Below are 23,578 nucleotides of genomic sequence, written 5' to 3' on the forward strand. Positions count from 1 at the left end.
CACATTGGTTGAAGAAGAGATAGTAAGCTCTGTTCTTCTGAGGTCGGAGGTTAACAATAAAGTAGAGTAGATTTCAACAAAGTAGTGCAAACTGCATAGCAGAGCTGGGCAGATTTCAACAGAGCTCATTTTATAAGGCTAATTAGGAGCTACTCCTCATATTGGCATATGATTTTAGGATGGAACCTCCTTTGGACCTGTGAAGTTAATTATCTCTCTTGATTTGCGGGACCGGCTCAAACCTGTATTTAACATCCTTCATATTATCCTAATATCAAGAATAGTTTATTATCTTTTTTACATTATAATTGTATAACTCTTCATTTTTCCAGGCTTTACATTTAACAAATCATACATTTCAGTATTACACGAGCTAAAATGTTAATTTATTTATAAAACACAAACAAAGATTGAAATGATATATTTAAACAGTGTAAAAATTTAATCGGACAATTATTTGAATACAACATACTCGCATCTTACATTCTTAGGGCCTGTTCTCATTGACTGAAATGAGCTGAGCTGAACTAAACTGATTAGAGCTGAACTGAACTGATTAGAGGTGAACCGAACTGAACTGAATATTTTATAAGAGAAGAAAATTAGGAGTTGAGCTGAACTTATTAGAGCTGAATTGAACTGAACTGAACTTATTAAACCTTAAGTGAACTGAACTGAAGGAAATTAAAATGAAAATAATCGTATCAGAACACGTGTCACACTCTACACTAGTTTCTTACATAATAGTACATGTCTACATGAATATTTATGGAGTAGAAACGAGAGGGTACATACAAAAAGTCAAATGTCAATATCAAAATGTAATTTCGTTCCTTTTCACCTGACACTCAAAATCACGCAGCAAAATAAACTTTAAACCTTCTAATTTTATTTTTCAATTTTCTGTTTTACCAAAAATAATACAGTAAACCAATAATATTGCAAATAATAAAATTTAGAAAAAGACCATCACATGACAGAGAAAGCGACGCAAAGAAGACTGTTGTTTGCGACAGAAAAAGAAATTCAGAAGAAAGAACAAACTCACACTCAATACTGTTAAGTGTTTCTTAACAGAAATAAAAAAAATTAAATAAATTAATTTTACCTCTTTCTCTCTCTCCCTCCATTAACAAACCTCCATTTTTTCTCAATTGTACAGTAATATTTTCAACACTTCCTACGTTTTTTTTTATAATTATACTACAAATTAATTTATAGTTTATGCAAATTCATTATTTTCATAATTCAATAATTTATCCTTTTTTTTTTAACCTAGATTATTTAATTTTTATCTGATCCGATCTTTGCACATTACTAGTTGTGCAATTCGAAGTTTGTTTTTCCGATTAAATTTCGCCATTTTTCGGAATTTCTGTTGAAGATCGGATTATACTTGGCACAATTTTTGGTGGAGGTAATTTTTTATTTTTTCTTAATTGTTTGTTTGTATGATTAATCTTTGTAATTGAGTGTTGCGAGTTGTAAATTCCACTGAATAAGTTTTGTATTTTTTTCTTTCTAATTTTAGCATTGAAGATGTAGAATTGGTACAAATGGGATCACTTAGGTTATGAATTTTAGTAGGTGGGTTGTTTGAGACTGTGAATTGAAGTGAAAAATTATCTTTCTTTTTTTTTTTTTTCAGGGTAATTTATTAGTAATTTGGGGATTTTGAATTGCCAATTTAGTAATATTATTGATTGAGTGGATTTTAATTTGTGTTTGGAATGAGCAGGTGGCCAAGTAAATTTCTATAGCTGGCGTTGTTGATGCAAATGCCAAATCTCCCATCCCCTGAACCAGGAGAGCTCGTATCGACTTCGCGGCCGAGGTTGATTTTTGTTTACTCTATTGGACCTTTGTTTAGCAAATTAGCATTGTTTTTGTTGATATTCCCTGCTTTCAGATTAATAGTTTTGTTGATAGTGTGATTTGAACGAGTAATGTGACAACTGAATCTGGCCGGTAGGAGCATGTGCTAACTGAGGAAGAATAAGAGGGAAGTAGGTTCTTGAGAGAAAATTGTAATCTCCATGTATAATGTGTTATGTTTGTATGTTAGTTTGGTAATTTATTCCATGCCATGTCTGAAATTCGGGTATCTTGCATACCCTTAGAAAAATAGGTGGAAGTATGAACCTTAGAATGGATAGTTAGAGTTCTTTGAAATTTCTTAGTTGCTGTTGGTGTTTTTTTTTATTTTTATTATTATTATTATTTTTTATCGTAAGGGATGGAGGAGGAAGATTTTTGTGGGTGACTCTACGGAATAATCACTTTTAGCTCATGTAGCCAACCCCACTTATGGGGTTAAGGCTTTGATTAATTGATTGTTGTTGGCGTTATTTTTCATTTATTTACAATTGCTGATTTTTGACAAGGTAATTGCATGATCGATTTCTCAGGGAACCAAATGGAGCAGCACAAATGGATGAAGAAGAAAGTACTATGGCTACAGTTGCTCGACTTGTTGAGCAGCTGCATGCCAACATTTCTTCACCTCATGAGAAGGAACTTATTACAGCACGATTGCTTGGTATTGTTAAAGGGAGGAGGGAGGCAAGGACAATTATTGGCTCCCATGGACAAGCAATGCCATTATTTATATCTATACTCAGGGCTGGCACTCCTGGAGCTAAGGTGAATATTGCAGCAACTCTTAGTGTTCTTTGCAGAGATGAAGACTTAAGGTTAAAGGTGCTCTTAGGCGGGTGTATACCTCCGTTGCTTTTGCTTTTAAAGTCAGATTCAGTTGAGGCTAGGAAGGCAGCCGCAGAAGCAATATATGAAGTATCAGCTGGTGGATTGGCTGATCACGTGGGTGTGAAAATATTTGTCACGGAGGGTGTTGTCCCAACTTTATGGGAACAGCTAAATCCAAAGAATAAGCAGGATAAGGTAGTCGAAGGCTTTGTGACGGGAGCCTTGAGAAATCTTTGTGGTGACAGGGATGGCTACTGGAGAGCTGCACTTGCAGGTGGAGGTGTGGATATCATTGTGGGCCTTCTTTCTTCTGACAATGCAGCCTCTCAATCCAATGCTGCTTCTCTTTTGGCCCGTCTGATGTTAGCATTTAGTGATAGTATACCCAAGGTAATAGAGTCTGGAGCTTTTAAAGCTCTGCTCCGACTCGTTGGTCAGGGAAATGAGGCCTCTGTTCGTGCAAGCGCTGCTGATGCGTTGCAGGCTCTTTCTTTAGAGTCAGATGAAGCTAAGAGAGCCGTTGTTGATGCTGGCGGGGTTCCTATTCTTATTGGTGCAATAGTTGCACCTTCTAAAGAAGGCATGCAAGGGGAGTTTGGTCAGGCTCTTCAAGGGCATGCCACTGTGGCTCTGGCTAATATATGTGGTGGAATGTCTGAATTGATCAAATATCTTGGAGAGCTTGCCCAGTCACCTCGGTTAGCTGCTCCAGTTGCTGACATAATTGGAGCACTGGCCTACTCTTTGATGGTCTTTGAACAGAAATCAGCCAGGGAAGAAGAACCCTTTAATGTGAAGCTGGTAGAAGACATTCTGGTCACATTGCTTAAGCCTCGCGACAATAAGCTAGTCCAGGATCGTTTACTTGAAGCTATGTCTAGTCTCTATGGGAACATTTATCTTTCAAAATGGCTTTCTTATGCAGAGGCAAAGAAGATACTAACTGGCCTGATAACAATGGCTACTCTTGAAGTGCAGGAACACCTGATTGGTTCTCTGACTAGCTTGTGCACAGATGGAGTAGACATCTGGAACGCCATAAAAAAGAGGGAAGGAATTCAGTTGCTGATGTCATTGTTGGGGTTGGCCAGTGAGCAACATCAGGAGCATGCTGCTCAGCTGCTGGTAATTTTAACTGATGAAGTTGATGATAGTAAGTGGGCTATAACTGCAGCGGGAGGTATCCCCCCGCTAGTGCAACTTTTAGAGGTAGGATCTCCAAAGGCAAAGGAGGATGCAGCTCATGTTTTGTGGAATTTGTGCTGCCACAGTGAAGATATTCGTGCATGTGTTGAAAGTGCTGGAGCTGTCCCAGCTTTCCTATGGCTACTGAGGAGTGGTGGACAAAAAGGGCAAGAAGCATCTGCCAAAGCACTAATGAAACTTGTCCGGACAGCTGATTCTGCAACCATCAATCAACTGCTTGCTATGCTTCTGGGTGAATCTCCAAGCTTTAAAGGCCACATAATCAGGGTTCTGGGTCATGTGCTCACTATTGCATCACACAAAGAGCTTGTGCAAAGGGGAAATCTTGCTAACAAAGCACTGAAGTCTCTTGTCCAAGTGCTTAATTCTTCAAATGAAGAGAACCAAGAGGGTGCAGCTTCTGTTCTTGCTGATCTCTTTAGTTCTAGACCTGAGATTTGTGAAAGTCTTGCAACTGATGAGATTATTCAACCTTGCATGAAGCTTTTGACTAGCAAGACACTACTTGTGGCTACCCAGTCAGCTCGAGCCCTTGGTGCATTGGCGCGGCCTACCAGAACAAATACTTCAAACAAGATATCTTGCATATCTGAGGGAGAAGTCAAGCCTCTAATTAAGCTGGCCAAAACTTCCTTAATCAATGCTGCTGAGGCTGCTGTTGCTGCACTTGCCAATCTTCTTTCTGATACTCGGATTGCATCTGTAGCACTAGCCGAAGATGTCGTCTCAGCTCTGACAAGAGTATTGGGAGAAGGTACTGTAGAAGGCAAGAAAAATGCAGCATGTGCCATATACCAATTACTGAAGCACTTTCCAGTTGGGGCTGTGCTAAAAGGGAATTCTCAATGTCGTCTCACTGTGCTTGCTCTTGTTGAATCACTAAATACAATGGATCTGGAGGAGATTGGTGCTGCGGATGCCTTAGAAGTCCTTTCACTTTTGGCTAGAACAAAACAGAGGGCTAATTTTACATACCAACTCTGGTCTACCCTTGCTGAAATCCCTTCAAGCTTAGAACCTCTCATTCATTGCTTAGCTGAAGGGCCTCCTGCAATTCAAGACAAGGTGATAGTAATTCTTTCTAGGCTATGTGGAGATCAACCAGTGGTGCTAGCCGACATGTTGATTGCTAAATCAAAAGCTATTACTTCTCTAGCAATAAGAACAATGAGTTCATCTTGCTTAGAAGTCAAAGTTGGAGGGACTGCATTGCTTACTTGTGTTGCAAAGGAGCACAAAAAGCAGTCAATGGATTCACTTGATTCTTCAGGATATCTAAGACCCTTGATATGCTCTTTAGTTGACATGATAAGGCAAAATTCTGGTTGCTGTTCGTTGGAAATTGAAATAAGAACTCCAAGAGCCTTGAGACAGAGAACATCTTTTCAAGAAGAGGATGAGTGTGAGGTTCCTGATCCAGCCTCTGTATTGGGAGGTACAGCCGCCTTGTGGTTACTTTCCATAATGTCTTCATTTAATGAGGAAAATAAACATGCTGTTATGGAAGCTGGAGGAGTAGAAGTCCTGTCAGAGAAACTCACAAGCTACACTTCCAATCCACAGGTATAACTTGACTTTATGTGTGTGTGTGTGGGGGGGGGGGGGAGTTGCTTTATATATATAAGACAGTTTACTAGTAGTTGAACCTAATTATTATGCATTTTGAGAGTGCCACCGAGATGATCATGCTATGTCCCTAATATAAGTTTTTGTTGCTTCAGGGTAATAACAACTGTTATATCTAACGAATGGTAATCACAAGTTGTTGATGAATTTAAATACTGGACTGGGTGTTTATTTATTTATTTATTAATTTTTCTAATACAGTAAATCAACTGGAGTTCCATGCTATATAAAGATAGACTTGTGAATATTGTATTTATCTTGGTCAATTGTTGTTTATATAGGTTTAGTTTCCAACCAACTCTGTATAGATAATTGTAAGCTTTTGGAGAATAGCTGATGGTCTCATGTCCATAAAGAATGAGATACGTAATGCATTCTTGCTCATTATCATTTTTAGGGCATGGTTGTTTAGACTGTTGGTCTTTTTTTATAAGTATTATAACTCTATATGCACAAGTTAATTAAAAATTACGCTGCTCATGTTTGCCGAGTCCACTTGTTTGATTTTATGCAAAGATTTAGATTCCTCAGAATTCATGCTGCTGGCTTGTTATTGCTGTCATTTGTTATAATAGTTTGATTCTAATTTCTGCAGTTTCACATTAAAGATAAAGTGGTATATCAGTATTCATATAGACACCCTAACCTATCTTCTCATGTCAAATAATTGAAGAACTTCTGTTTGCATTCAAATTGGTTTTTTTTTTTTTTTCTTTTTTTTTTTTTTTTGATTTTGTTATTTTAAGATGCTATGATCTACTTTTAAATCATCACAATCTGTTGATATAAGTCTGATGACAATGATGCTCATATTTAGCTACTTCTTTTACATTGGCAGGCCGAGTTTGAAGATGCCGAGGGTATATGGATTAGTGCTCTGCTTCTCTCTGTATTATTCCAAGATGCTAGTGTTGCTTGTGACCCTGCAGCTGTCTGTGTCATACCTTTGCTTGCACTGATGCTGAAATCTGATGAAATGATTGACAGATTCTTTGCCACTCAGGCAATGGCTAGCCTTGTCAACCATGGAAATAAGGGGATAATGACAACAGTTGCAAACTCAGGTGCAGTTGCTGGCCTAATAACCCTCATTGGTTACGTGGATACAGATATGCCAAACCTTATTGCCTTAACTGAGGAATTTTCTTTGGTAAGGAATCCTGAGAAAGTTGTGCTGGAGCACCTCTTTGCGATAGAAGATGTGAAATTGGGTTCTACTGCACGTAAAGCTATACCATTACTGGTTGATCTTCTGAGACCGATGCCAGATAGACCCAGCGCACCTCCTGTTTCTGTCCACTTATTGACCCTTGTTGCTGACGGTAGTGATACAAATAAACTTATTGTGGCAGAAGCAGGAGCTTTGGAAGCTCTGCCAAAGTATTTGTCATTGGGCCCTCAGGACATCACCGAGGCTTCTATTTCTGAGTTGTTGAGGATATTATTCACCAACTCTGAGCTATTAAAGCATGAAGCTTCTATAAATTCACTCAGTCAGCTAATAGCCGTTCTTCGTTTGGGGTCAAGAATTGCTAGGCTCAGTGCTGCAAGAGCTCTGCATGAACTTTTTAATGCTGAAAACATCAGAGATTCTGAATCAGTCAACCAGGCCATTCAGCCTCTGGTTGACATGCTTGATGCTACATCTCATTCTGAACAAGAGGCTGGTCTTCTTGGACTTCTCAAGTTGACTACAGGAGACACTTTGAAGGCTAATTTGTTGATAGATATTGAAGGCAACCCACTGGAAAGTCTCTGCAGGATTCTGTCCTCTTCTGCGTCATTGGATCTAAAAAAGAAAGCTGCAGACCTGTGTTTTGTTTTGTTCAGCAGTCCAAAAATAAGATCGACGCCAGTTGCCACTGATTGTATACAGCCTCTTATATCACTTATGAGATCTGATACTGATTCAGCTGTGGAATCTGGTGTCTGTGCTTTTGACAAATTGTTAGATGATGACCAACAGGTGAATAATGCATCAGCATATGATGTTGTGGATCTCCTTGTTTCTTTGATTTCCGAGTCTAATTATCGGCTTACTGAGGCCAGCATATGTGCTTTGATTAAGCTGGGGAAGGACCGAACTCCTCGCAAGCAGGATATGGTCAATGGTGGAATTGTTGATAATTGTCTGAAAATTCTCCCTGCTGCTCCTAGCTCTCTTTGCTCAACAATTTCTGAGCTGTTTCGCATCTTGACTAACAGTGGCGCAATTGCTAGAAGCTCAACAGCTCCCAGAATAGTGGAACCACTTTTTAGTGTCCTGCAACGTCCTGATTTCAGTATGTGGGGACAACACAGTGCTCTGCAAGCACTCGTGAATGTCCTGGAGAAACCACAGAGCTTAACAATCTTAGAACTCACTTCTAGTCAAGTTATTGAACCGTTAATATCGTTTTTAGAATCACCGTCTCAAGCAATTCAGCAATTAAGCTCTGAATTATTATGTCACCTTCTTGCCCAAGAGCATTTCCAGCAAGATATAACAACTAAAGGTGCAATTATTCCTCTTGTACAGATTGCAGGAATAGCAAATTTGAACTTACAACAAACAGCTGTCAAGGCACTGGAAAAAATTTCTCTGATTTGGCCAAAAGATATTGCAGATGCTGGAGGTTTATTTGAGCTCTCCAAAGTCATAATTCAGGATGATCCTCAGCCACCTCACTCTTTATGGGAATCAGCAGCACTAATCCTCTCTTATGTTTTAAATGTGAACGTAGAATATTACTTTGAGGTGCCGCTGGTGGTTCTAGTGAAATTGTTGCACTCATCGCAGGAAAGCATTGTCAGTGTAGCTCTTAGTGCTCTCATTATACAAGAAAGAAATGATGTCCGCACTGCTGAATTAATGGCTGAAGCTCGAGCTACAGACGCTCTCCTAGACCTGCTAAGATCACATCAGTGTGAGGAAGCAGCTGGAAAATTACTGGAAGCCTTGTTTAATAATGTGAGAGTTAGAGAGATGAAGGTTACTAAATATGCAATTGCACCTTTATCACAGTATCTCCTTGATCCTCAAACCAGATCGCAACCTGGCAGATTGCTTGCAGCTTTAGCTCTGGGTGACCTCTCACAACATGAAGGGCTTGCTAGAGCAAGTGATTCTGTTTCTGCTTGTCGTGCTCTTATAAGTTTGTTGGAAGACCAACCAACAGAGGAAATGAAAATGGTCGCAATTTGTGCATTGCAGAATTTTGTCATGAACAGTAGGACAAATAGACGTGCTGTTGCAGAAGCAGGTGGCATACTTGTTGTTCAGGAGCAGCTATTATCCGCTAACTCAGATGTTGCCATCCAGGCAGCTTTGTTGATTAGGTTTCTATTCTCAAATCACACACTTCAGGAATACGTATCAAATGAGCTCATAAGATCTCTCACAGGTAACTTCCAATTTAACCATCCATAATTGTATTTGTATACGCTTGTCAGAATCAATCAATATCTCTTATTTAACATTTAGGTGGAGTTCCAACTAATTGTATTTACTTGTTCAATAGCAATTACTTAGAGAACTGAAATAATACGAAAGAAAAGAGAAGAAAGAAAAAAAAAACTACTATAGCCCTGTTTGGCAACAAGAGATTAGTTGTGGTTAGTTGTTAGCTGATTTTATGAGCTGGTTTGACTAGTTACTTGTATTAGTAAATTATTGTTAGCTGATAGCTACTTTATTGCATAAAATGACCAAGGATATACGGACATTTTATTTTTAGTTTGAGCAACCTTGATAAAGGGTAGTAAATTTGATCAACATTAGGATAAAAATGCCATTTCCTCTCAACTACCAAAACCTCTCTCACCAAAAAGCTTCTATTTTTAGGTCTTTCAGAATTAGCTTTTTGGACGCAAAACTCTTATCAATCCTCTCGACCAAACACTCACATTAGAGGTAGCCTCTGTTTTGCCCTAAACCTCTCTTTTTTCCTTAAACCTCTTCTAACTACAATTTGTCTTAAGAGTATTAAAAATTTCCTACAACTTGTCTGAAGAATATTATTGAAAGACATCATTGGTACAAAAATGGGAAATCTGTTGCAAACCTAAGAACTATTTTGCTTCAGTTAAATACAGGATGTAGTGCCTGATCCTTAAATATTGTAATTTTACCTTCCTGGCTCCAACCAAACACTAAATTGTCATGCAATTAAGCTCGTTAGTTATTTGCCCCTCTTCTTCCCTAAATTCGCAAACTTTTATCATAAGAAATACTTCAATTTTTCTGAAATCCTTTATTTGAGATCACTGTAATTTGATTTCTCTAAAATTCTAAAGTTCATGATGTGTGGATAATGGTTCTGCTTTTTATGAAGAATTTAATTCTCTTTTTACTATTGGTGTCTTGCAGCTGCATTGGAGAGAGAATTGTGGTCTTCAGCAACCATCAATGAAGAGGTTTTAAAAACGATAAATAAAATTTTCACCAACTTCCCTAAGCTTCACATATCTGAAGCTGCAACTTTGTGTATTCCCCACTTGGTAGCAGCATTAAAATCAGGAAATGAGGCTGCTCAAGAATCTGTGTTGGACACCCTATGCTTGCTAAAACATTCATGGTCAACCATGTCCATAGATACTGCTAAATCACAAGCTATTGTTGCAGCTGAAGCAATCCCGATCCTACAGATGTTGATGAAAACGTGCCCTCCAAGTTTCCACGAGAGAGCAGACAGCTTGTTGCATTGCTTACCAGGGTGTTTGACTGTCACAATAAACCGTGGTCACAACCTAAAGCAGGCTATGGGAACCACAAATGCTTTTTGTCAATTGATAATAGGCAACGGCCCTTCTCGGCAAACCAAGGTAAACATTTATAACTGTATGAGCCTTAATTAAAGAAGAGGTGACCTTTGAAAAAAAAATTCTGGTTTTGACCACCTCTTATATTTATCAAGTTTTTGTTATGATAGATCTTTGATGTTTTACTGCCATTTTGAAATATGGGAATTTCAGTATTTTTCGAACACCATGGTGATTTTCTTACTATGTGTATGCGGATGTATTAAAATACTGCCTCATTTTTCACTACTAGCAATATCGAGATATCTAAATATTATTGGAGATGGAGAGTGGGAGAGAATGTCATTTTTGCCAGTGTGATTCAGAGAAAAAGAGTGTATTTAAAGCTACCAAAGGTGGATTGATCCGTATTTTCCCTACAAAAGTTGAGAATTATGTGCTAAATTTACGTATTAAAAGTTTCCAACATAGGTAATGTTGCAAGTACTGTGAAATGTGAGAAGTGATTTGTTGCATGTAGAAATGAAATTTATACATTCTTTGTCTCTCGTAAAAAACAAAAATAAATAAATAAAAAGGCATTATAACCCTAAGTAGATTCCAGTGATTGTTTGTTTATCATAAATTTGGCCCCCAGAAGCACAAACTCATTCGAAAATTTTCTCTACTGAGCTTCAAAGAAAATAGGAAATCATTTCCCTTATTTTCTTAGCCCTGTGTCTTTGCAAGTTGTAGCTCTTTCCGTTAAGTATAATCTGTTCCTATCTAAAAAGGCCATTGCATATACATAACACATACCTGCATTCTCTACATGTTGCATAAATTTCATGGAACTGTTTTCTACCGGGTGAGTTTCCTTTAGACAGATAAGCTCATTGTTATGAGATTGTAACTTGCTCCTTGTGCTGGTTTTCAGGTCATGAATCATAGCATATCTCCCGAGTGGAAAGAAGCTTTTACATGGGCATTTGATGTGCCACCGAAAGGACAAAAACTTCACATCATATGTAAAAGCAAGAACACGTTTGGAAAGGTGACAAGCGTTAACACTGACTGCTTTTATTACTAAACCCAAAAAAGTTATATTACCTAGATCTCTTCTTTGACCCAACAATGTTAGACTGCTAGTGTTCAGTCAATGACTGCAACACTAGTTCTGACAAGCGAGGGGCTTCATTTATACAGTAGATCATTCGGATAAAAATTATTTTTGAACTTGTATCTCTTGTTGTTAATTGCGGCCTAGAAGCCATAAATCTGCTCTAATTGTTACTTTCTGATGATATGGTCCTCTTTGCAGGCAACTCTAGGTAGAGTCACTATTCAAATAGATAAGGTAGTGACAGAAGGAGTTTACAGCGGCTTGTTCAACCTTAACCATGATAGCAATAAAGATGGATCCAGAAAACTCGAAATTGAGATTATGTGGTCCAACAGATTGTCCAATGATAGTCTGTAAACAAAAAATCATTAGAGAAGGAAGTTCTATGAAGCAAGTGAAGTTGCAGCAATGCTGCCGGTGAAGTTTTGGTGGTGTGCTGTCCCTGTAAATCCAGAATGTTCCTTGCATTGTATGTACTCTCCTCTAGTCTCCTTTACAGCATACAGTTTTGTAGTGAAGATTTTGATGCCAATATAGAATGTATGATCTTCATCAAATGTTGAGGTGAGAATGATCCATACTTCCTGCAGTATGAGGAACTTTTACGATGTTTCAAGTTGGTTGTACAGCTGAATTATAGATGCTAGGAAATCCATTTCTGGATAAGTTGTCCAGAAATTATATTCTTGAAATCAGAAAGGAGAAAAAAAAAATGTATCACTAGCCTTATAAAGTACTGGCAAATTGGCAATCTGATCTTGCAAAGTTAGAGGTGAGAATTGTCTTGTGTTTGTATCTTACCCCTTGGCAACTTGTTTATGTATAGAAATAGAACGACCATCAATTGGTTGTATTAATTATATGAAGTAAATAGTATCAGAAAGCTGGTCACTGTTGCAATGTATGGTTCACTGTACACTTGGCCAATGAAGGCCATACTTGAATTGTTCAAATGAAAGTACCTGTCCTAATTCCTGTCCATCTTTGCTGTGGAGAAAGTTCACTGATATTTATCGCTCATGTTTATTTCAGCAGAGCTATGGCAAGGCACTTGTCGTCTCGTGGCACCATCAGTGTAAATTCTGATGGCTTCACTTGCCAAGTTGCCATGTGTTAGTGAATTTGGGCATATTATTGCTGATATGGGTTTCTTTTAAGGTGTGGTCCTTGGACTCTCCCTGAGTAGTTTGTACAATAGGTACAATCCCAATCCCCTAAGGTTCAATTGAGCAACAACATTGTTCATTTCTGGGATTTGCACGTTGGAAATGGAAGAAACCTTAAAAAACCTAACATTACTCATTTTAATGCACTGATGACTTTCATTATAAAAAAAAAATTAAAATAAATAAATAAACAGCCATATTTTTGTTTCCTGTGTTCATATTTTACTATTGAGGGAGGTATGGATTAGGAATTTAGGATAGCATAATATCTACCTACCTTGCTCATCTGTAAAACAAACAAGAAATGACGTAAAAGACTAAAGGGGTTTCATGCCAAAATCTCATTTCAAGCTCCCTTTTTGTCCAGAGAAATACTTCGCACAGTACAAAAGATTAAGCGTTTGAGAAGTTGCCTGCACTGATCATAGAGATTTGCAAAAACTTTGTTGTTACATTGCTTGCCTAATATTTCTCCAACTTACAAACTTGAAGCCACAATAATTTACTCAGGTGGACAACAAAATGGACAAAATACATTCCGACCCTTGAAGAGGTACCTTTACATGTCCCTCTCAGCTCTCCTTTACATATTTGTTTTGGAGGGTGGAAGGTTAAGGTTCAAATTACATGTTACACATGAAATCTTGAACCAAATCTGGAGCGAAAATGAAACAACTACTAAGCAGGTCAGATAGCTTTGTGAGTAAGTGCAAATGTACAACGCACATGCTTAGGCAGATAAAGGCAAACATCTCAATTACTTCGTAGGGAAAATCTACTTTGCAGCCGCGACCAATGCAGAACGAGCTTTCGTGAATGAGGCAATGAGAGATCCAAGCTGCAATTTATCGCTACATCCAAAACTTAGTCTATACCTGCAAGCAAAATGAAGTGTTATCAACAAGGTTTCCACCAGATGGCTGTTATGCTCAAAAGATTAATGCAGTACCAAAAATGGAAAAACCTTACAATTGGCAAGACTGCAAGAGGGTCACAGAAATTAAGTGGGAGGGAAAAAATGCTTCCCTCTAGTGAACAAATACTGAAAAACTTTATTAAGGTGCGAATGCAAAATCCATGAACTTGAACAGACCAACAATCAAACTACACCTGCACAACACCTATGTAAGAGAAACTCTTATTTTCCCAAAGAACCACCCAAGTTCAGTTAAGTATGTATTGGGAGGGGGGTTCTTGAAAGACTGCCAACTCTCTTAAAAATTATAATCCTCAAATAATAAGCAATATAAGTCTCTAGTGACCACCTTTCTAGTATAAAACATTTTCTCCGCCTTTTTATGATACTTCAATCTTATACTCTTATCGCTTAACTCTAATCTTCATTTTGTTAATATTGTCCCCTATATGCCTCCACTAGTCAAATGTCCTCAATTTTAATTTTGTTTTTGGGTTTTGGATCATATTTGATAATCTCTAATCTTTGCTCAATCCTCTTCAAAAACTCTTCTCTTCTACAGTTCTACTTGGCCCTAGTTGCTGAATTCATGAATTCTAGAAGTGCAGGTGTTCCTTATGTGAGGCATCTCCCCCAATATCCAGTCATCACACAGTTCTTTTGTCAGAGTCAAACTAGGTTTAAAGATCTGAGTTCTTCGCTTGCGGGATTATTGACAATTTGCTAGCTTCAACTTTTTCATGGTTTTCCATCTTCTTGTCGACTTTCATTACAGTCATCTTTGTTCTGGGTCACTAGTCAATAGTCATTGCTTACATGGGTGGTTAGCCTTCTGTCCCTATCATGACCACAAGTAAAAAAATAAATAAAAAATAAAAAAAAAACCTCTGGTAGGCTTGGGTCTGGGGCTAGGATTCCATTGCCAAGGCAGGAGTAGAGGTCGGTACACAGTGATTTTTAGTGTCCTATAGAAAAAGGCATGCGGGACTTAAGAAAATTCATAAACCCCTCCAAGCACCTAATTAGTCAGCAAACTTGGTCACTAAATTCCAATGCACTTAATAATCCTTTAGGATTGTATTAAGGGCTACAAATCTACAATCACGTAGATTCCATGCTACAATACTTCAGACAATCTTCAATAACCAATCATTCATGTGGGCATTACAATCAACCATTTTAAGAAAACACTAAAAACAAATTAAGTGTCAACTTAAATATACCATGATGCTCATAAGATGTAACAATTATTGAAAAGAAAAAGAAAAACAAAAAAGAAAAAAAAAAAACAAAAAGAAAAGAAAAGAGATGCAACAGCACATACTCTATATCAGCCATATCATTAATCAGTTGAACTCGAACATCTGCCGGCATTTTGATTCTAAAAACAAACCTGGTAACACCACCAATTCAACAAGTTAACTTAGAGCAGATTAGAAGATGGGTGTATAGATTTTAGATAGAACACTTACATTGTTACTTCTCTTATGATGTCCACCAAAGCTAATCCTTTTCGGGTCTTAATTTCAGATATTCCTAAGAATAGTTTAAGGATAACAAACAAACAGAAATGCAGATAAAAAGATAATCAGCTTGGCTTAATAAACACAATAACACACAATTAACTAGGATACGGCTGAAGCTAGTAGCAAAAGTCTCATTGAGAAGCCAATGTGATATTTGTTCAATATCTTTCGGCAGAGGATTTCCAGTGCACAGGTAAACTGCTTCTTCTGTTATTTGCGGTGATGCCATGTGTGTTGACTGCAAGTATTGACAACAAAGAATAGCTTTAAAAAAATGAAAAAATTACAGGTCAACATAGTTGTAGTTTCACCCACAGAACTTTATCTTGTGCCCATTGATGGCAAAAGGAGTACTACTAATCAGCAATTAATGAATAGAAAATTTTCACAAAGGTCACATTAAAAAAAAAATGAGGAATGACGTTGGATAATGTCCCAATTTGAGGCCCAGAAACAAAATTATCACAAGCTGCCTAATAACTATACATTAGAGCCTTGGAGGTAATATCTGTAATCACTGCCAAAAAATCAAAGGAAATTCAAGAGCAGTGGATATTCAGTAACAAACTACTGTTAGACCACTCAAAGAAAATTCTATTTAGTCTAATATAGTCTAATCATCAGACCCGATGCGATTTTGGACTGTCTTTCTAGGCATGATAAAGAAAGTTATTATTTAGGCCACTCATCCTGCAATTTTAAAATTAATTAAAAAGAGGGATACCTGCAAAATGTTCAAAGCCTTTCGCATATCCCCAGTACTCAATCGCACTAGTGCAGCTAAGCCCGACTCCGTTACATCAAGCCTATTTAAGAAAAAAAATATTAAGTGAGATTGTAAGCTTTCTCAATGTAAATATGAAACATCCAAACAATAAAATCATAATCAAAAGAACCATCAAGCAAAAAAATAGTCATAAACCACAACGCGGTCATGTAAAGTTGTAAAGAATATCTTAAAATCAAAAGAATTGCAATGGCATCTCTTTTACCTATGGCATGACCTACTTAATTACATACTTAGCATAACAGCAGAAGTTCACCCAAGTACCACAGATTCATAAAATAGTGCAAACAGTTTTATTATATTTTTACAGAAGGCTTGGCATTTGTACGCTATAAGAATGCTTACTCACTTCAGGTTACTATGAGAGAATCTACGAGAAAAGAACTAACGTATGCCTATAAATGTTACGGACACTTGTGATCAGAAAAGGAAAACAACATTGCAGCATAATGACAATAAAATAGACCAAGGGCCAGATTAGACTTAAACTTTAAAGAGTACTGTCACCATATTTTCCTTTCCCAAACAAGAACAGTCTGAACAATCCAATAGCATAAGATATATAACGAGCTGTAAAGACTCATAACAGTCAGAAACAAGAAATGTAGATCGTTAAGGCTTAGAGAAAGCTTTGACAATCCTTTAACATGTTCAGCTTTCTTCTATTGTTATTGTTCAATGGGATAGGTGGCCTAGTATTATAACTCACCCTTCAGCCTCAATGACATGTTTAAGCCGCTCACTGACATGGATAGAATCAAGAGGAGCAAACCGGAAGCGTGTGCATCTTGACTGGAGTGCAGAAATGACCTTGTTTACATTGTTACAGATTAGCGCAAATCTCGTGCTTTTAGTGTATTTCTCGATCACTAGATCAAAAAAAGGCACCAAATTAACATGGTTGCACAGGGAAGGGGCAAAAAAAAAAAGAGGACGACAAAGAAGTGACTTTAACATACCTCGACGTAAAGCAAATTGTGCATCCTTTGTCATTGCATCTGCTTCATCCAGTAAAACTAATTTCACATGTGCCTTTGAACTGCCAATATCAGAGCAATAGCAAATTAGCAAAGATCATCAGTGAAAACATTTAGTGCGCTGCCAACTCGACACTGAGGTCCATGACCAAATTTACCAAAGCATACACCAAACAACACAATTAAAATATAAATTAATTTCTTTATTTTTTTTTTTTTTAAAAAAAATGTAATCAACTAGAACCATGGCAAATGCATTTACAATCCTGAAAATAAAACAGATGGAAGATGCTTGGATCCATTTTAAATCATACACACCAAATATAGCACATGTAAAACATCTCGTGTTCACAATTACAGATGAGGGAAACAATTATTATATATTTGAGTAATATAATAAAACGGAAACCGCTGAAGCAGGTATTCCCTCTAAAAATTCCCTTCTTAGCTCATTTAGACTAAATAATGAGTTATGATTGCAAAAGATATTATAGAGGGTTCTCAGCATTCATAAACTAAAATGTAATTCTCATTGCAGTCATAATTTTAATGCCTTGAAAATTAGCTGATTGTGACTCGAGTATTACCAAGTAATTATCCACAAATCATTTCACTAAATGCCTGAAATGCCTATAATATAAATGAGCAGTACATGTTGTGTCAATGCCATTACTTAATCAAAGAGAGCCTGCAAAATATATAAATGTGCATGACCACATTGCCTATGGTATCTCTATGACTCTATCTATCTACCTATCACCAATCATGGCATAACTCGTAAACTGAAATTACAAAGACGGGGGACACTTAAGACCCTTAGAAAACAGCACTTGAGGACTTACAGTCGGTTACATACTTACATCCATCAATTAGGCATAAATCATACATATAAAAATAAAAAATAAAAAAAATAAAAAAATAAAGAGAGAGAGGGATCTACATTGCCAAACTCTATACTATAACTACAAATAACACAAAAAGGTATAGTAAAACATCCTTTTAGGACACCTCATCACTTGGAATGCTATGCTACACGTACTTGGATGCTCATGTCTAGCACGGATTCATCTCTAGGTGTCCAAATTGGCTATTTTGTGAATTGAAAAGTTTGTGTACTGTACACCATGGACATAAAATGACATCATCCTAAATTAGACAAAAAACTTAACAAAGAAAAAACAGGATAGCTGAAAGCAGCCAAGCCCACCCGATTAACACTATATCTACAATTGTAGAACACTCCGCCTTACTCTTACTAATAGTCTAACACTAATATGTTTAAAGTTTAAACCCCAAACAATGTGGTTTCTTGCCATGTTACTATCATGTAAGAGCATCTTTAGTGGTAAGCTACAAGGCTTGTAGCTTATCTTGAAACATCAAATTTTGGGCTAGTATATTATTAAGCTACTAGGTGCTCCAATGGTGAGAAATAAAATGTTGTAGCTTGTAAAAATAAATAAATTAATTAAATAGTTTTAATTATACACGTCATAATATAAGTAGGTGAAGTGTTTTTTGAAAAATCAAGCAACGTAGATTGTTTGAGCAACATTGCTCGATGTAGCTACATCAATATTGTCACTCCAATAGTAAGCTACATGCTTACGATATAATTTAATTTGCAAGCAAGTCCTTTTTGTAAACCATTGGAGATGCTCTAATCACCCCTTCCCCCTTCTTACTCAAAAAACAATGTCAAAGAGGTTTCTCAGCATCATATCACTCAGAATTTACTTTCTAAATTTCACCTCACACAACCAAAGCCATTGATAATCAATCAACACAACATATACAAAGAAAAACAAAAATAAATTCCATCAAAAATAGATGATTTTATGAAAAATAACAAAATTTACCCAAAGGAGAAACTTTGGGTGCTGGCAAAATCCTGAATTTGCTGACGAACAACATCGATACCGCGCTCATCGGAAGCATTAAGCTCAAGAATCATGTTATGGAACTGATTCCCATACAACTTCCTGGCAACCGCCAAAATTGTCGACGTTTTCCCTGTTCCTGGAGGTCCATAAAGCAGTAAATGCGGCAATTTATTCTCACTCGTCAACCTGTCAACTGCACCCAAAACACACTCAATCAGACCAAATAGGGGGAAAACAAACCCTAATTTGCGAAAAAATCAAACACAATCAAACGAAAATTGGGAGGATTACTTGTATCAATAATGTCACGATGTGCAGCAACGTCGGCGAGAGACTGAGGCCGGTACTTTTCGACCCAAAGGCCGGATTTTCCGTCGCCGGGAACGACGACGTTTTTGCCTTTGTTAGGCTTGGTGATAGGTCTGGGAATGTTGTCGTTGTCGGGTTCGTCGACGTCCATTAGAGAGATTGTTTCCGCCATTGATGAATGTTTAAGGTTTAGGGTTTTAGGTGAAGAAAATTTGGGGAGTTTTTTTAGGGGAAGATAGTAGTGAAGTTGAAGAGAGGGAGTGGTAACTTTGAGGGTTTGGGCTGGTCGTTCCCCAAATTGGCGCCAAAATAGTTTATTATTATTATTATTATTATTATTATTATTATTATTATATCCCTCCGATCATAAAATAAGTACTCCTTCCGTCGCTTAATTACATTCTTACTCTGTAATTTAGGGACGGAGGAAGTAAAAATTCATCTGATTTATTTTGATTAATATTTGTAATTTATACATAAAAAAATATAGATTTTTAGAAATTTATTGGAATCGTCTCAAATATCTAGCTATCAACATGTAACAGTGTAACTACAGTGGCATAAATTAGGCTAGTTTGTCATGAAATTCCTTTTAGTATTTCCGTTTCATATTAATCGCATTGCTAGATCAAAATCTTAGGAAAAAAAGTATTAAGTGTGGACCAAAAGAGGAGTTTGCTAATTTAAAATATAATTAATGGAGATATATTTAACTTTTAGGTCATGTGTCCTTTCACCTTATTTTTTTTACTAATAATTAAACTGAAATTATTTTAATTGATTTATTATCATTCTTCATTAAAGTTATTGATTTCTACTAAATTGAAATTATTTTTACATATACAATATTATTTTTCTATGATGGAAAAATAGGGTCTTAGACCTTGTTTAGTTCAACTTAGGCCTTGTTTAGTTCACCTGATTTTAGCTGGTCTGGTCTGGTCTGATCTGCTCTGATCTGATCTTATCTTATCTTATCTTATCTGAACTTATATTTTCTGATCTGAACTTATTTTTTCAGATCTGATCTGAACTAAACTTATTTTTTCTAATCTGATCTGAACTTATCTTTTCTAATCTGATCTGATCTGAACTTATTTTTTCTGATCTGAACTTATTTTAATTATTTCAATATTATACTTTTATTTTAATCAATATTAATGTTTTTTTTAAACATATTAATGTTTTATTATTATTATTATTATTATTATTATTTATTATTATTATTATTATTAGGAAAATTATTATTATTATTATAAAATATTTTAGATCCCTTACAAATATTTTAAAAGAAACCTAAAAGTATTAATATTATCAGATAGTATAAGGTAATATACTTGTAATATTTGATAATTTTATTATTTACATTATCCAACATCATAAATGAATTTGTTTATAAGAAAGTATTAAAATGGGATCCTAAAAAACCTAAATTGCAGATTAAATTTGTCATAGCTTTATAGGGAATTTTACAGATTTTTTGGTAATGTAAAATGGTTGACTAAATTGAATTGAAAATTATCATTTCATATTTCAATATTCCGGACAACTATGGGTAACACCTCTATTTTCCTATATAAAACAACATCTTAGTGTCATAATTTTCACACTCTAAATCAATCTCCTAAAATATTTTTCTATTCATTTGTTCAATAGGTTGTTTGTCTTTTATCTCCATCATAGGTAAATACTTCAACACTCTATGTCATTAATTTTATCATTTGTCCATTGTTTTTTAGATAATGTAGGAAAATATACATTTATTTGTTTCATGAATTTTACATTTGACCTAAGTAATATCGATGAAAATGTAAAGCACAATTAATATTTTATTTTCAGTTCATTCATTTCAAAAGAATCCTTTTGATTATAATCCTGGTGCCGATTCAACATTAATGTCTATAATTTATGCATGAAATATTGATTCCAAAGTGCTCTTTATCATAGTGTAATGGCTGGTTGGGTAGCATGGTTTGAAGAATGTACGGAGATATTGTTAAACATATGCTTAGAGATGAAAGAATTTAGATATTTAAAGCTTAATTGGGATAGAATAGTGAGTACTTTGATCGTAAAATGTGGAAATCAATTCAATATCAAACTAGTAACAAATCATTGGAATGATTTGAGATGTTTTGGACAATTCAAATCTCAATGGAAAATACTCACAATGATGTCAAATATGGACACCAAACATCAATTGGCGATTATGGTTGCTGCATTCACACTTCACAATTTTATTCGATTACATGAGTTGGATATACCCATTGATAGTGGTATAGAAATCGAACCAAGAGCAGATTATGATTTGTTTAACGAGAATCGTAAGGCCTAATGAACGAAGTACAACTTAATATAGCGAATGAAATTTGGAACTTCTTATGATGGAAATTATATTTGTAAACATTTATGATTTGGAGCTTATAATGAAAATTTAATTATTATCGTTTATTGTTTGAATAATAATAATAATAATAATAATAATAATAATAATAATAATAATAATAATAATAATAATAATAATAATAATAATAATTGATTAGGGGATTTTGCTCCCACCAATCGGAATGCGCCACGTGGACCAATCAGGTCCTGCCAAGTGTCCCCCAGTTGGAACAGTCAGGGCTTCCCACATGGCACGCGCTTATTCGTCCACCTTAGACCTGTTATGTCAAGCCATGTGGCATACTCCATGCCTAATGGAGAAACCGGCCACCCAGGCCCAACTTCCGAGGGAAGCCCAATCGGCCCTAGGGTTACCTAAACCTACGATGGGCACGTTTCCCAAGGTTATAAATACCTCCCTTAATCCTCATTAAGGAGATTACAGAAGGAGAACAGAAACATTACGGAAAAAATACATTAATTACACACAGTAATAACCGGCTGATCTCGCTAACAAAGCAGATTACCTACATTAAACACTCTCACCTAGAGAGACCAAATCACTTTAATTTCCGCATTAATTACTCCTTAATCAGGTACTAACTTGACCGTTGGAGGCGGAGCTCACAGGAGTCTCCGTTATTTTGCAGGTACAGGCGTCCGGTTCCAGTCTCGGAATTGTAACTCTCCCGCAGGACATCAGAAAACCCCGAAACAATAATAATAATAATAATAATAATAATAATAATAGTAATAATAATAGTAATAATAATAATAATAGTAATAATAATAATAGTAATAATAATATGTAATAATAATAATAATAATAATAATAATAATAATAATAATTTGTATTTAATTTGAACTTATCTGATTTGAACTTATTTTTTCTGATCTGATCTGATCTGATCTGATCTGAACTTATTTTTCCTGATCTGATATGATCTGAACTTATTTTTTCTGATCTGATCTGATCTGAACTTATTTTTTCTGAAATAAGTAAAAATAAGGTGAACAAAACAAGGCCTTATTTGTACTTATTTCATAAAAAATAAGTTCAGATCATATCAGATAAGAATAAGTTCAGATCATATCAGATAAGAATAAGTTCATATCAAATCATCATTTATGTGCAGCTTTTTTTATTGCTAAAAATCTATAATTTCGTAATGAAATAAATAATGAAAATTACATATCAATAAATCACACAATTACGAATCTAACAAGACCCTACTTAATATAATTTTCCTTATAGATTATCAAACATTTAAGGTCAAAGTTTAGTTAAATTAGATAATCAGATCATATCATATCAGACCAAGTCAGATAAGTTCTGATTAGCAAAATTAAGTTGAACTAAACAACCCTAGTTATTCTTTGAGTATTTTACCTTGTAGTTTGTACGTACATAATTTTTTTTTTTATTATTTTTTTTACATATTAAATTGCAGTTGGTAATTGGCTTAGATGGTAAAATAATCATTTTTGTTAATAACCTCCTTATCCTTATGTTTTTATATGGAGTAATGGCACATTGGAACTGGAAGGGAAGCTTTTACCGACTTGAGCTATATACAATTCATTTTTGTATATTTAAATATTATAACATGACTATAATATTTACTAATGTATACAAAAAAAAAATATTACTTATCAAGAGTTAGATTAATTGATTAAGTATGATTGGGAAATCACAAATCACAAACTGGTCATTACTATCCGAAAAGCTAATTGTATGGCGGATTGGCTAGCAAACTTTGGTGTGACCTTTAATTAGAAGTTAGTCATTTTTGAGGCGGTCTCGGAAGAGACTTAAGAGTAATTTTTGTTAATTACAAATAAAGAAAGTTAGATAAAACTCAGATGGTTAGAAATTCCCTTCACTTACATTATCAAAATACAAAGTCCAAAACAGAGAAAGTACTCCTATTTGTTATGCCGTTAAAGAACGATTCTCTAATTGCGAATCTCCAAAAGAAAATTCAAGATATAGAAATTTAAAAAAAAAAAAACAAGAGGGTTACAAGCACAAGACAGTAACTCCAAATATTGCTGTCAAAATATTCATCTCCACCAGATAAATGCACACACAACACGAGAGACCCCACCTTCTGATTTTCTGATCCAACCCACCCACCTAATATTATACGGGGTCAAATACTGTAATTAATCCAATTTTATCATTCAAGTACTCCATAAGTTAAACATGTTAATACTGTATTTTTATGGGTTAGACTTTATTTAATTTT

At 35.6% G+C, this 23,578-nt stretch overlaps 2 protein-coding genes across 3 annotated transcripts; one reads left to right on the top strand and one right to left on the bottom strand.

Moving 5' to 3' along the window:
* The first annotated feature begins 925 nt into the window (after positions 1 to 925).
* Positions 926 to 12,359, top strand: LOC110724602 (protein CELLULOSE SYNTHASE INTERACTIVE 3-like). Its single transcript, XM_021904015.1, has 7 exons — positions 926 to 1,417; positions 1,739 to 1,834; positions 2,409 to 5,475; positions 6,377 to 8,921; positions 9,887 to 10,341; positions 11,195 to 11,311; positions 11,579 to 12,359. The coding sequence occupies exons 2-7, from the start codon at positions 1,773 to 1,775 to the stop codon at positions 11,735 to 11,737; spliced, it is 6,405 nt and encodes a 2,134-aa protein (XP_021759707.1). The 5' UTR covers positions 926 to 1,417; positions 1,739 to 1,772; the 3' UTR covers positions 11,738 to 12,359.
* Positions 12,360 to 12,946: 587 nt separating this feature from the next.
* Positions 12,947 to 19,315, bottom strand: LOC110724603 (replication factor C subunit 3-like). 2 transcript variants are annotated; one of them, XM_021904018.1, is made up of 9 exons: positions 18,927 to 19,310; positions 18,612 to 18,828; positions 16,735 to 16,814; positions 16,485 to 16,644; positions 15,713 to 15,794; positions 15,097 to 15,226; positions 14,935 to 14,998; positions 14,787 to 14,855; positions 12,947 to 13,421 (listed from the first exon to the last, which is right to left on the bottom strand). In XM_021904018.1, exons 1-9 carry the CDS (start codon positions 19,114 to 19,116, stop codon positions 13,322 to 13,324), a joined length of 1,092 nt encoding a protein of 363 aa, XP_021759710.1. In that variant the 5' UTR covers positions 19,117 to 19,310; the 3' UTR covers positions 12,947 to 13,321. The 2 variants fall into 2 exon arrangements, with proteins under 2 accessions (XP_021759710.1, XP_021759708.1); XM_021904016.1 differs by lacking the exon at positions 12,947 to 13,421 and having other exon boundaries at positions 13,493 to 14,855; positions 18,927 to 19,315.
* Positions 19,316 to 23,578: the final 4,263 nt, after the last annotated feature.

This window comes from Chenopodium quinoa, unplaced genomic scaffold (genome assembly GCF_001683475.1).
Source record: "Chenopodium quinoa cultivar QQ74 unplaced genomic scaffold, ASM168347v1, whole genome shotgun sequence".
NCBI lineage: Eukaryota > Viridiplantae > Streptophyta > Magnoliopsida > Caryophyllales > Amaranthaceae > Chenopodium > Chenopodium quinoa.